This window comes from Cyprinodon tularosa, unplaced genomic scaffold (genome assembly GCF_016077235.1).
Source record: "Cyprinodon tularosa strain WSP-4 unplaced genomic scaffold, ASM1607723v1 ctg166, whole genome shotgun sequence".
NCBI classification, from domain to species: Eukaryota; Metazoa; Chordata; class Actinopteri; order Cyprinodontiformes; family Cyprinodontidae; genus Cyprinodon; species Cyprinodon tularosa.
The window spans coordinates 2,336,758-2,350,459 of NW_024038493.1; the positions used below are offsets into that span (position 1 = coordinate 2,336,758).

General features: G+C 38.3%; 1 protein-coding gene across 2 annotated transcripts in view; it reads left to right on the top strand.

Annotated features, from left to right (window-relative positions):
- LOC119780802 (receptor tyrosine-protein kinase erbB-4-like) overlaps nt 1-13,702 on the top strand; it is a 465,078-nt gene that overhangs the window by 311,606 nt on the left and 139,770 nt on the right. For both annotated transcript variants that reach the window (XM_038280976.1, XM_038280977.1), the window contains exon 4: nt 10,487-10,621. In XM_038280976.1, coding sequence (XP_038136904.1) covers nt 10,487-10,621 — 135 coding nt within the window. The remainder of the gene's footprint in view (nt 1-10,486; nt 10,622-13,702) is intronic.

The window sequence follows — 13,702 nt, forward strand, 5'->3', positions numbered from 1 at the left end:
GTAAACTGACGGAGCGGGGTCAGCGGATGCTGAAGCGCATAGTGCGAAGAGGTCGCCAACTTTCTGCAGAGTCAATCACTACAGACCTCCAAACTTCATGTGGCCTTCAGATTAGCTCAAGAACAGTGCGCAGAGAGCTTCATGGAATGGGTTTCCATGGTCGAGCAGCTGCATCCAAGCCATACATCACCAAGTGCAATGCAAAGCGTCGGATGCGGTGGTGTAAAGCACGCCGCCACTGGACTCTAGAGCAGTGGAGACGCGTTCTCTGGAGTGACGAATCGCGCTTCTCCATCTGGCAATCTGATGGACGGGTCTGGGTTTGGCGGTTGCCAGGAGAACGGTACTTGTCTGACTGCATTGTGCCAAGTGTAAAGTTTGGTGGAGGGGGGATTATGGTGTGGGGTTGTTTTTCAGGAGCTGGGCTTGGCCCCTTAGTTCCAGTGAAAGGAACTCTGAATGCTTCAGCATACCAAGACATTTTGGACAATTCCATGCTCCCAACTTTGTGGGAACAGTTTGGAGCTGGCCCCTTCCTCTTCCAACATGACTGTGCACCAGTGCACAAAGCAAGGTCCATAAAGACATGGATGACAGAGTCTGGTGTGGATGAACTTGACTGGCCTGCACAGAGTCCTGACCTCAACCCGATAGAACACCTTTGGGATGAATTAGAGCGGAGACTGAGAGCCAGGCCTTCTCGTCCAACATCAGTGTGCGACCTCACAAATGCGCTTCTGGAAGAATGGTCAAAAATTCCCATAAACACACTCCTAAACCTTGTGGACAGCCTTCCCAGAAGAGTTGAAGCTGTTCTAGCTGCAAAGGGTGGACCGACGTCATATTGAACCCTATGGATTAGGAACGGGATGTCACTTAAGCTCATATGTGAGTCAAGGCAGGTGAGCAAATACTTTTGGCAATATAGTGTATATATATATATATATATATATATATATATATATATATATATATATATATATATATATATATATATATATATATATATATATAAATCTATATGAAAACTTCTGATATAAAGTATGGAATCAACAATAATATCAAGTAAATTAACTTTCTAAAAATATTTTTTAAAGGCTAGAATATGGAAACACCTCATCTTGAAGAAATGAGTGGAGTCATTTCTTTTTGAGGATTAGACCATGGCATCTCTAAATAATAATAATACTAATAATACAAAATTATATAACCCTTATGCCTATTGCAAAAAAAGAACAACCTAAAAGTAAAGGAAAAACGTATCGATTATTTTTTTTTATGTATTAAATTATGTTTTAACTGAACCAAAAAGACATCAATTTAATGTTGCTATGACTGTAAAATCAGTCTGATTGGTGCTTTCTTGCTCTCACCTAAGTCTCAAATAAGACAGAAAAAAGTCACTAGATTTGTTGCTATTAGTGAATGTTTTGGGAAAACTATTCAATGTTGAACGGAAGATTTTTGGATCATTCATTATTTTGTTCAAGTAGAACAGGAAATGATTCGGTCTGCAGGGGAAATGGAAGCATGCCATATTGAAAAAAGGGACTATTTTTTATCAGAAAAAATTTGAAAAAGTATAACCTGTCATGTAGATACATTTTACAGGTTTACAGCAATGTTCCCATTACATTTGGTAATTTTCTTGCAATTCCACCACTAAATAGTCAAATTTTCAAAGTAATTTCCCTTAATACTTCAGAGGTCATGGCAGTTTAATTAACTGAACCATTTTCTCCGTTTCGTCACCGCTATGCCATCGGCTTCTTCTCATGCGAGTCACCATTTTCCAGAGTTGCGGATTTGCTGCGCCTGTATCATGCTCCCTGAAGAGGTTTGCACTCTAAGAAAATGAAAGCAATTTGTTTTCTCCCCCTGCCCCAGTTCCACATCTTCTGTCATGCCATCTGACAGCTCTGTGTCCGCGGACATGTAGAGCCCAATAACCTGTTCAATGTAAATTACCGGTCGGAGAACACACAAAACAATCATTCTTTTGGAAAATAAGTTTCCTTCAAGGATCAATTCTGCAATTGAGAAACATTTCTTAGGGCTGTTATACATTTATACACATGTAAAAGACAGTTTTAAGCTCCCTTTAACAGGAAGAAACCTCTAACAGAACAAGGCTCAGTCTGCCAGGGGCCAACTGGGGTTTCAAAGTGACAGAAGGAGACATTGAAGCACTGATCCATAAATACTTCCTATAGTAGAAAAGGTGACAGTAAGTTTGCTCCATAGATTGCTCTTCCTGGTAAAGAAAGATGAACTCTGAGTCTTTATGTCTAAACAGATGATAGGTTGAATATACAATAAGCACAGTTCATGCTCAGCCGAAAGCTGTGTGTAGGGGAGAAACAGGAATAAACACAGAAAAAACAGCCCAACTCTATCATCTGCAATTAGGGTTATTCATGTCAGCAGCCCTGCTGACACCTCCGCGGGAAACCTGTCACAACTAAAGAGAAGCAGGCCGAATTAGGCTACTATGATGAAAAAAAAGCAGAGAAAACATAATGTTATGGTAATGTTATATACTGCAGAATTAGAGAATATAGATAGAAAGAAGGAGACGAAAAGTGGTAACCATGTCCTCCAGCAGCCTAAGGCTACAGGAGCATAAATATAGAGATTGCTCTGGATAGCTCAAGGCAGTCTAACTATAAGCTTCACCAAAAAGGAAAGTTTTTAGCCTAGTCTAAAGTAGACAGGGTATCAGCCTGTGGATAAACATGCAGTGGTGCCCTTGTAGAAACTGCATGCAAGTTTTGAAACTTGATAAAATTATTTTTTTTTCCTTTTACATAGTTTCTAGCTTTTTTTTTTTTCTGCAAACGGCCTTCAGCTGTAACTTGTGTAAATATATTTACAGGATAGATCTATTCACAAACCTTAATTCCTATTTGTGCATGACGTTTTGACTTGCAAAATGGTGAAAATTATGTATTGCTTCACATTAGGATTAAAGAGGAAAAATTTATTTACCACAAATCTATTTTATGAACACATTCCTATCTACACAGACAAAGCAAAATATCTTAGCCATTTTTTTCTATGGTTTACAAGCAAAACATATATGTGACTAGAGCCTCCCCATTAATCATTTTATGTAATATTCCCATTTTCATGCAGATCAGCTGAGGACAGCTAAAAGGCCCTGTTTTGCATACAAAACATAAAATTACAAGGTTTAGTTAGAGTTTTGTTGCTGAGGACTTTCTTGATGTTTTTACTCATTTTCACTCACAAAATCTGGAAGGGAGCTTTAAAGTGAACACATTTGTATTTTTTTTCCATCTCTTGAGTTAAAAATCAAGCCTCATGAAGAATGGACATTAGTGTTTACAAAAGATTGGTCCAAGGTAGAACTAGAGGAATGATGCTAATAAAAAAAAGCAAAGGGTGGATGCTCTGGCTGCTTTCCATTTTAGTTGTGTGAAATTTGACAGACCTGCCCCCAAGACAAGACAATAAGGGTTATAGTGAGAACTTATCAGCTGAGGATGGATCACTGTTACAGCCTTATTCATCAGGGTAATTAGGCAGAGGAAGAGATGCAAGACAAGTGGCTACCAGCACTGATGAAAGCTCATCAGCAGGCTTCCTTCAGAGCTGTGGTCACTGATTGGTGCTTTGGCTATCGTTGCCTTGAGACTACTTCAAAATAAGGGACTCTGCTGAGCTGAATGCCTATGAAATGAGCTTAATTGGCTTATAAAGGCCGGCTGGCACGGAAATCATTTTTTTACTATCGCTAACGGTCTATGTCTCGTTCTGAGAATGTTGTGGTGCAAATTAGTATTTTGAAGTAATCTAATTCTGCAGGTATAACCTTGTTTTTTCGGTATGATGTCTTTGCTTGATCAATTTGAGGTCATGATTATGTCGTCAGGACTTTCTTATTTATATTCTCAGTCTTTTACTTAAAATGTTGGCAGTCTTCAACTTAAACACCAATCAACCCCTTTCTTGATTTATCTACGCTATGTTGTATAATAGCCCAAAATATTAGATTTAACAAGTGGACCAACATCTCCACTTGGTAATTTTGTATGAAACTTCATTAGAAATCACTGTTGGAGGGAAAAAAAACATAAGCAATAGACATGGAGACAGAGGGGGAGGTAAGAATTTGAGATGGGATAAGAATTAAGGGGAACAGAGAATGAATGACAAAGGGGGACAAAGAGGGAGATAAGTAGAATAAAATGGAGTGAAAAATAGAACAAACTGTAAAAACAGAATAGCTGTTAAAGTCTTTTAAAGTGTGCTTCCACACCCGCAAGAAATAAGGAGAAAGAGAAGGAAAAAAACACAAAACACACAATACTACGGGAGTATCCCATGGACACACTGAATTACATTAAACATTAAACACGAAACCTATAAAGATAACATAATGTTGTACAGAGCTGTATAATTAAAGTTGCGGCTTGGTATTAATGGATCCAAACACCAGTTTTGTATATGCATAAGTGTACGCTTGTGTATATAATGTTTATAATTTTCCCATAGCAGGAAGATATGTTCAATAGCAGGTGTGAGGGGCCCCAGACCCCACCCACAGGGTCCTAACGCTGACACAGAGGAAACCAAAGCCTTAGATATTCAGAGTTTATTCAAAGGTGAAGGGTCACAGGGATTGCAGACACAGCAGTGGCAAAGACCCAGAGATGGCAAAAGTACTCACTTTCCGTACTTGAGTAAAAGTACAGATACTTGTGTTAAAAAATACTCTGGTAAAAGTGGAATTACTGATTAAACTTCTTTACTCAAGTACAAGTAACAAAGTACAGGCTTGTAAATTTACTTAAAGTATAAAAGTAAAAGTAGAAACCACTTTTTTCATGCCGTTGCCTACATTTTAAATGGATGTCTGCCAATAGGACTAGATCTCCGTTGTGTTCATTTTCAATCATCTCGTCGTCCATACTGCTATGCTAACACCACCGCCACCAAGCTGCAATGATTTGCCGTGAATGAATACCGTCGAATCTGTCGATTCATCTTGTAGTGATGCGTCAAATGCAACGTAGATTCCCATCCAATTAGATTGAATTTGGTATTGATGACGTGAAAAATAATAACGGTAACTCCATTGAAATGATTCAAAACTAAAGTAACGAGCCAATTTTTTAAATGTAAGGAGTAGAAAGTACAGATATTTGTGTAAAAATGTAAGGAGTAGAAGTAAAAAGTCGCCATAAAAATAAGTAGTAAAGTAAATTAAAAATATCAGAAAAATCTACTTGAGTACAGTAACGAAGTATTTGTACTTCGTTACTTCCCATCTCTGCAAAGACCCAACCGTGATGAGTAGACAAGAACTCCAAACCCCAGAGGGTCAGAGGCTGAAGCTCCAAGAAGCTGCAGTGATGAGCCCACAGCTTCAGACCCAGTTGTGGGCCCTATAACCTAAAGGCCAAGGTGAGCACCTACCTCAAACAGATACCCTACAGTGCCTAGGCCTGGAATGAGCGGGGACGCAAAAAAGCACTGAGCCCCACAGAGAGAGAACCACGACCACACCAGACAGAAGAGGTACTGGTCACCTGCTGGGAGCATAAGGAGAGGAGGGAAGAGGCCTCACTAATGTATGGAGCCTTGGATGGTCCAGTAGCGAGGGGAAACCAAGCACTCAACCCGACAAGAAGACAAAAACACATTCACATGCACCCATTCACACAATCCCACCCTCATCTCTTGTCAGACCCCAAACTCAATGAAAATGTTGTATAAAAACTCTCTGCAAATGAATCGATTTAACAATTCCAATAAATTGGCCATATGTTTTAAAGTTCATCAATAACCCCTAACTACCAAGAAAAAAGCAAACTTATAAAGAAGGATATATAAAAGTAAAAATAAAGTGTCTGCTATTAGTTAACTGGCTGTTAGCTTAATGAAATGACTGTTCTCTTTCTAAAGAACAGTTTTTTGTTTTTTGGGGGTTTTTTTTTCAATGAGTTTATTAAAGATAGAAAATCTTAGTGGACAGACTGTAAGTCAGAAATAATATTGAAGTTTTCCTCAAAAATCCAGGTACTGCAAGAAAAATTTATTGGAAAGCAGATAAGACCTACGAAAACATTGAAATAGTTCTGAGAAACTATTAATGAAAACCATTGTAAAGCAAGTTCAAAGAAAATAGTTTCAATTATTTGCGATATAGTTTCAATAGTTTCAATCACAGAGTTTTAAGTTATTGCAACAGTCGGTTATATTTTGCAGATAATATAGTGATTCTTAATCTCCTAGCAAGCAGCAAAGAGCTTCATTTAATGCAAGTAGATAAAAAAAAATTCTGGATTTTCTGAACATCTGAACATCTTTTGCTTTTAATAGTTTCAAGTACTGACACAATGATAGTCTGCATCGTGTTTCACTGCATGCTATGAATCATATCTCTGATTCGACCTAAAACCTTAACCTCAGCTCGCCAAGAATATGATTCCTCCATTAGGCTGAGAGAGTTTCTTCCCATGCCAAAAGAGCTGTAGTAAAATGCTACAACCAGAAGCAAACATGACCTGACCATATGGTGGCAGAGCCCTCCGAGGCCTTGTACGCACATGAAACACCATCACAGGCAGCAGAGCGCCTGGTGACACAGAGCATGGAGATTTGTGAGAACGGTAACACCAGCTTCTTTTTGAATTGATTTAATTGTAGTCTTTCAATCAAAATAATGTATAATTCCTGATTTTTTTTTTTATTTCATTAAGGTCTATAACACATATAGCCTTATTTTTAATTATTGCAAGAATTTGCAAACAATTAGGATAAATAAATGGGAAGTTGCTTAATAATGTTAGCAGAAAAAGGCCACACTGTCATGAATTGGGATCCTTTTAGTCTTTGATTTACTTTTGTGTATCATTTCCACCTATTTTCATTGTTTTTAGCAAAAACTAAATTGTATTGGTCTTCGTGGATGCTAGCAACAAGATTTTTCTCGTTCAAGAGCGAGCATTTATGCTGTATAAGGAATTGATATCACCTTTGCGCATATCTCCAGAGGAAAGAACATGATTTGTAGAAATATAAAAGTTGCATCTGTTAAAAAAAAATAGACAAAAAAATTATAATTTGGAAACAAAATTTGGAGAAACAAGCTTTTTTATTTTAACTTTCATTTCAGGATTTCATTTTTTTTTTCCTTTTAAAAAAAAGTTTAATTTGTTTGCAACAATAATGCCTCCTGAATCACATAAAGTTTTTGGAGGTTTTTTTGTACAATTTGACTGATTTTATTATTTTCTTTCATAGAATTGTTTTGTTTTTCATTCAAAGTCAGGCCTTCTCTATATATTAATAATTTTGAGGTATATCAAATTGAAATTGAAGAGAAATTTCGATATTTGCGCTGAGGAACAAAGCCTCTCCAAGCCCATAACCTGCAACTACGATTCAGAAAATAGTTTCCTTGATGACTTGTGAATCAAAAGGGAAGTGAAAGGGAGGAGGATTCGATGGAGGAGGGTGGTTTCAAGGGTACAGCAAGGGGGACAGTCATCAGTAGCTTCCCTGATCGAAACATAGAGTTATGGATTTGGGGGGGATGGGTGTACTCGAGTGGAGCAGGCAGCCACGGCCTGGTAATGAATGGCCACCTGGTCGAGGCCTGTCAGCCACCATGCTGGAAGAGTTAGTGCCCCTGCTGGGATGGACACTATAGTTGGTAATTTGTCAGCTGGAGTGGAGCCGCTGGCACTTAAAAGAACATTCAGGGGGCAGTGCTGGGCGGCTAACAGAGGGACAGCTCTACATAAAATATCAAAATCGATTATATCTGCCATTACCCAAAAGTCCCAGGTGTAAAAGGTAGTTCTAGTTTGTCATTTTTGACTTTTTCTGCTATTTAGCTTTTTCATTGTCTGGGGAACTTAAAGCCCCTTTACCACTTTTGTTAAGTCAATAATGTCCCAATAACCACAGCCGTCCTTTTTGGACCTGTAACAGAGCAGGTTCTTACACATCCACTAAAACGGCACCCTTTTTAAGCTCAACATATTCAAATCTGGGAGGATATATTATTTACAAACTGTGCTAATTCTTCTGACAAGTGATAACCAATTCCTAAACCTAGGTGGAAAAGTAGAGTGAAGTTACTGGATCCTTATGTTTACTAAATTAAAAAGGCAATTTGTATTTAGAAATGTGAACTATCCATCTAAACATGCATGAAGAGGTATCTACTGGAAAATAGTGTATTTAATGATTGATCCAGTGAGAAATAAAGGTCAAGTAAATAATAATACCTTATTCATCGCTTTTCTACCTTCATCTTTCATGTGTAAAGTGAAACTTCTCAGTGAACGGCTTTCTTACAGAAGGTGGACATTAAGCAGGTGTCAGGACCCTCCGTTGACTCCCTGCACTCCGAAACCCAAGCCACCATAAATCCCCGTTCTGCGCCACAAAAGCCCCCGAGCGCATCTTGCTGAGTCTGTATTTCCACCTAAACTAAAACATTATTCACAAACTTCAAGGCTTTATGGGGCTTTTTGCCACATAAAGAGCAGCAGTTACCGTGTGGTTTGGAGTTTATTTCCTTCTGAATGACCATGGAGCACCATATCCATCACCGCGCATCCACCATTCACTAATGTGCCTGCACCTCTGCACCTTTGCACAACAGTGAGTTGTGAGAAGTGCTGGCGATTTCCCTGCTATAGTACGAAGGTGACTTCAGGGCAACCGTGCTATTAAAAGAAAAACAAAACAACTTCTAGATGCATCTCCACAAACTTTATCTAGTTCTTTTAGAACTATTTCTAAGAACATCCTTTGCATTATTTGAACAAAACACAACTTATGAATCACCAAGAGCTTTTATGGGTGTAAACACCCCCCCTGTGATAAATGGTCCATTGTGACGGGAACATGATTACATGAAGCTTCGGCTGTAGGCCATTCAGCAGGCAGACGAAGCGCCATGTCACCTCTAAAGAGGGCTGTGAATGAATGTCCCTGTCTCCACCAAGGCCCACTTCCTTAATCAGGGTGTCGGATGGTAATGATTAGCTTCCTGCGTGCGGGCTTCCAGAGCTGCAGAGGCATCCGCATAATTCATATGCTGTTAATAATCTGCCTGGAGAGACAATGCCCTTTCTTTTTATTTTCAAGCTTATCCATCCTTAATCTGAGCCACATTCCAAGTTATTTGAAATTAAATTTCATTTATTATGAAAAGTGCTTTCCTGGAATAAGGCCGTGACTCATATTCGAGGTTACAGGGATGCAAGGTGATTGCATCTAAATCCCCCCACCCACCCCCTCACGAGGTTTAACAATGCATTCAGCTGCAGTCGCAGAGAAAAAAAGAAAGAGAGGCTCCGACAGTGTCTCCGCTGCCTTAGGTCACGGCTCGGGAGGGAGGTGGATTACAGCAGCATCATTAAACTCACTGTCTGTGTCCAAAGCCTGGATTAGTAACACAGAAAGGGATTAGGTTTTATTATCCTACTCTGGCATCTGTTAAGGCCACTGGTCCTTGAGAAAAACATATTTCCACTTTTTAAGCCTACTCTATATGAGTTGTGTCTTTGCTTACCTTTGACAATGACATGGTCAAGATTTCTCAAGAGGTTGATGCTCACTACCTGGACCAGGGATGTTAATCTCAAGTCCCTAAGGGCCTGCAAAGATCAGATATCTCTCTGGTTCAACAAAACTGAATCTGGCTTGATTACTCCTGATTTGACGTCAAGGTCTTGAACCAAATGCCTCAAATTTTAGCTCCTACCTCCTGTTCTAGCTCCTATACCCTCACCTTTTGTGGAGTCCATGGTTAGAACACTATCCAAGGTATGACAGTACCTTGGAAAGTGTTTTCAAGAGTCTCAAGATCCCTGGTCTGAAGGTTTAAAGAGAGTAGTGAGATATACCTTTCACAACCTTGCACAAATGCTCACAAGCCACCAAGAGTTGGCCAAATGCACACCAGTCCAATAATTGTAATGCTTGGTTCTACCAATAAAAAAAAAAACAAAAAGAAAATCTGAGAGAGGTTCAACCTGTATGAAGGACTGGTCCCTGTTTGAAGGAACAAGAATTACATACGTTTGTTAATTCAAGTTCATTATATACTTGGGAGAGAGCTACAGAAGATAGGAAATCAGCAACTAACTGAGATTACTGAAAATCTACGGTATAATTTATAAATTACTGAATGAAATCCTCCTAAAAGCTTTGTTGTCAAGTTTGCATATTTATTAGCCTTTTTATTTGAACAACCCCTGCCTGTGGACGTGGCATTGAGTTACTGTGAACATTTGTCAATAGCATTTACCTTCATGCTCAGACACGCATTAAGGGAATGCCGTACTTCGAGACAAAAGAACCATAAGATTTAACCTTGAAGTATTGATTTCCTGCCACAGCATACATGTACAATGAATCCACCATAAATCCATCAAACTCTGCTGATTTTTAATTTTTTCCCCTCTGTCTTTTTTGTATCTTTCCTTTCTTGGTGCAGAGATACTGAACGGGGGCGTCTACGTTGACCAGAACAAGTTCCTGTGCCACGCCGACACCATTCACTGGCGCGACATTATCAAGAACCCCCAGGCAGAGCTGCTCGTGGTTCCGTCCAACAACAGCAACAATGGATGTGAGTAAAGTCCAAAAGCTTTTAAGTAAAATTATTATTTATCCAGAATATCCCCCCTAGTATTCACAGAGACATGAGCACAGACATTCATAGCCTATTCCCTTTATTTCATTCTGTATTCCTGGTGGGGATTGGGAGCGACATCATCACTTAGTGTTAGATCAACATTTGAACTTTTTATTGTAGTTATACCAGAGTTTCAGCTTTGCAGCAAGGCCCATTTGCTCTTTATACATCACAATAAAGCTAACAGCTGGCTTGAAGGGCCCACTTCCCTCTTTTCAGTGGTCATTTTAGGTCAGATGAGCTGGTGGGTAAAGACCAACTCTTGCAAACCTTTTTTTTCCTGTCTAAAGATACATTTTTGGGTAAATTAACAACATACCTAATGGAATTATCTGAAGGCTTTAATACAAGCAAACAGGTTAGCTTGGAAAGCTTTGGCATGAATTGGTGGAGACTGAAAGAAATGCATACGGCCCTGGAATTAGAAGTCAAATTGGCAGCTGGGTAGTGCTATTCAAGCATTGGGACTTCTGTTGAAGCTGGAGTTCTGTCAGTTTGGTAACGTGTAGAAAACTGGTGTTAATACAATTTAAACAAATGCTGTTCTCCATCGACCTGTAAGGGCCTTTTCATAATCATTAGTGTTCTATTATTTCACTCCACAGAGAATATTCATGAGTGGGAAACATTGAGGAAAACTACCAGTATTTTAAGGATTGGATGTCCCAGCTAGTTTACCCAAAGATGAGGCCAAAATATAGAATAGAATAGAATAGAATAGAATAGAATAGAATAGAATAGAATAGAATAGAAAATAAAATATGAAAAGGGGAATTTCTGGTGTTTACATCAGCACCAAGATTATTAAAAAAATGGTCAAGCAAATGTGGACCTTAGAAAAATGTATAGGAATAACGTACAAGTGAAGAGTAATAATAATAAATAATAAAATACTGTACTGGAAAGTGTTTTAACAATATAAAACTGTGCACCTGGAGAATGAATAACCAATATACAGCTATGTACATTTTAACAGTAATAGATATTTTAAAAATAGCAGCAACATCAGAGATGTTATGTAACTGACTAAGGGAGAAACTGTGTAAAATCTGCATGAATGTAACAACTTATTAAGGTTGTTGGGAACAGTGGTGGTTATAAAGTCTTACAGCTGCTGGGAGGAAGGATCTGTGATAACGCTCCCTGGTGCATTTAGGGAGCAGCAGTTTGTCATTGAAGGAGCTCTCAAGTTCTGCAACAGCTTCATTCAGGATGTGGGAAACATTATCCAACAGATATCCTTTCAGAGGACATCCAATCATAGAGCTGGTCTTCCTGATCAGCTTATTCAGCAACTTTCTGTCAGCTGCAGAGAGTGGAACATGCTTAAAGATGCAGAGAAACTCATATCCTCTAGGCATGTATCCCAATTCAGAGGTTTATCCAACCCACACAGATCCTTCAAGCACCTCAAACCAACAAAGGCTGAAAGTGACCAGCTGTGAATTGGGATGGTCTTGCCTTCAGCAGCCGCTCTTGCCCTCATCTCAGCATAACTCATCAATGACAAAAGCTAATGTTATATATCTGTTTAACAGCAGAGATGTTTAAAGTATTTTGGTTTATAACTCAAGCAGAAGTATAGATCCTACTGTTTAAAAACACCTTTGTACAAGTTAGAATATCAACTTCAACTTTTTACTAAGTAAAAGTATCTTTATTTAAAAGTACTTTAAGTATAAAAGTAAAAGTAATGTTAAGTCAGATGATTTAAACCTTATACTTGTTACTGCACTACCTTATTAAAGGAACATTAAAGGAATCTACAATTCTGGATGATAACTTTTTCATACTTAATTGCATTTATTCAATAACTAATGGTAACAAGGTCAAATTTAACTTTGCATAATCTTAAAAAAAATTAATTATTTATTTATTTATTTATTTTGGTATGTGGCAAACAAGACGTTGGTGCAGTACCAAGTCCAACCTATAAGAATTCAATTGTCTGGATAAAACAAATCATTTTAATGTTTTTTTTAATACAAAAGGGCTGAACAAAATGAGCTTAAATGAAACCAAACTAAGGAGTTATATTATTAAAATGTTAGGAGTAGAAAGTAGAGATTATTGCAAAAATATGTAAGGAGTAGTAGTATAAAGAAAAACACAGTTTTTTTTCAAAATTAAAAAAAAAAACGTACTCGAGTAAAGCCAAAATTTCGAGAAAATATAGAATGTAATCAGTTATATGTACTTTGTTACTTGAGACCTGTGACTTCCACCTAGCAGTTTAATGATCTAGTAGATTAATATTAAACCAAGTGCTTTCCCCAGGAAAGGTAGAGAAAAGCCCCTATCGGCTGATGGCTGCCAAGTTAGTTCTCAATGACCATTATCTTCACACATTTGCACCAAAACTTTGGTGCAAATGTTTTTTTTTTTTGTACAAATGACCATTTTAACTGCACAAACCTGGACTAACAAGGCACTAGCTTCTCATTCTATTTGCTGAGGGTTTTTTTCTGCCTTGGGAGGCATCTGAAATCCTCCTATTTACAATCTACAGTGTAAACACTGAAACACTGTGCATAGCGATGAACTCCCTGCGGTGGTTGTGCAAATTACTGCGGAAATGGTGCTCGTGAGGATGCTTGAATTGAGACAGACTTCAGGTGATTTTATTGGACTACAGGGATAATTTGGGACACCCCATGACTCAGAGCCCTAATTGTTACAGCTCATAACTAGGAAAAAGGGTAAATAAGTCTGAACTGCTCGACAGGCTTAAAGATCAGAGGTCTTTGAAAGGTCATTGCCAACCTACCAAGGAAAAATAGGTTGAAAAGACATTGAAAAGACAACATGATTTACATCCAAACAACATCTACATTTGGTTGAAAAGTAAAAAGCTGTAATTTTCACATTGTCAAAAACTGTGTTTTCAACGTCTATTAGTAGACTAAAGTGGGACAAAATTCAGACACACCTAACAAAGCCCAATTTTCAACAACTAATTCTGGACTAGATTTAGCCTAAAAATCAAAGTCTAGATGACATCTGTTGTTTGGAGGG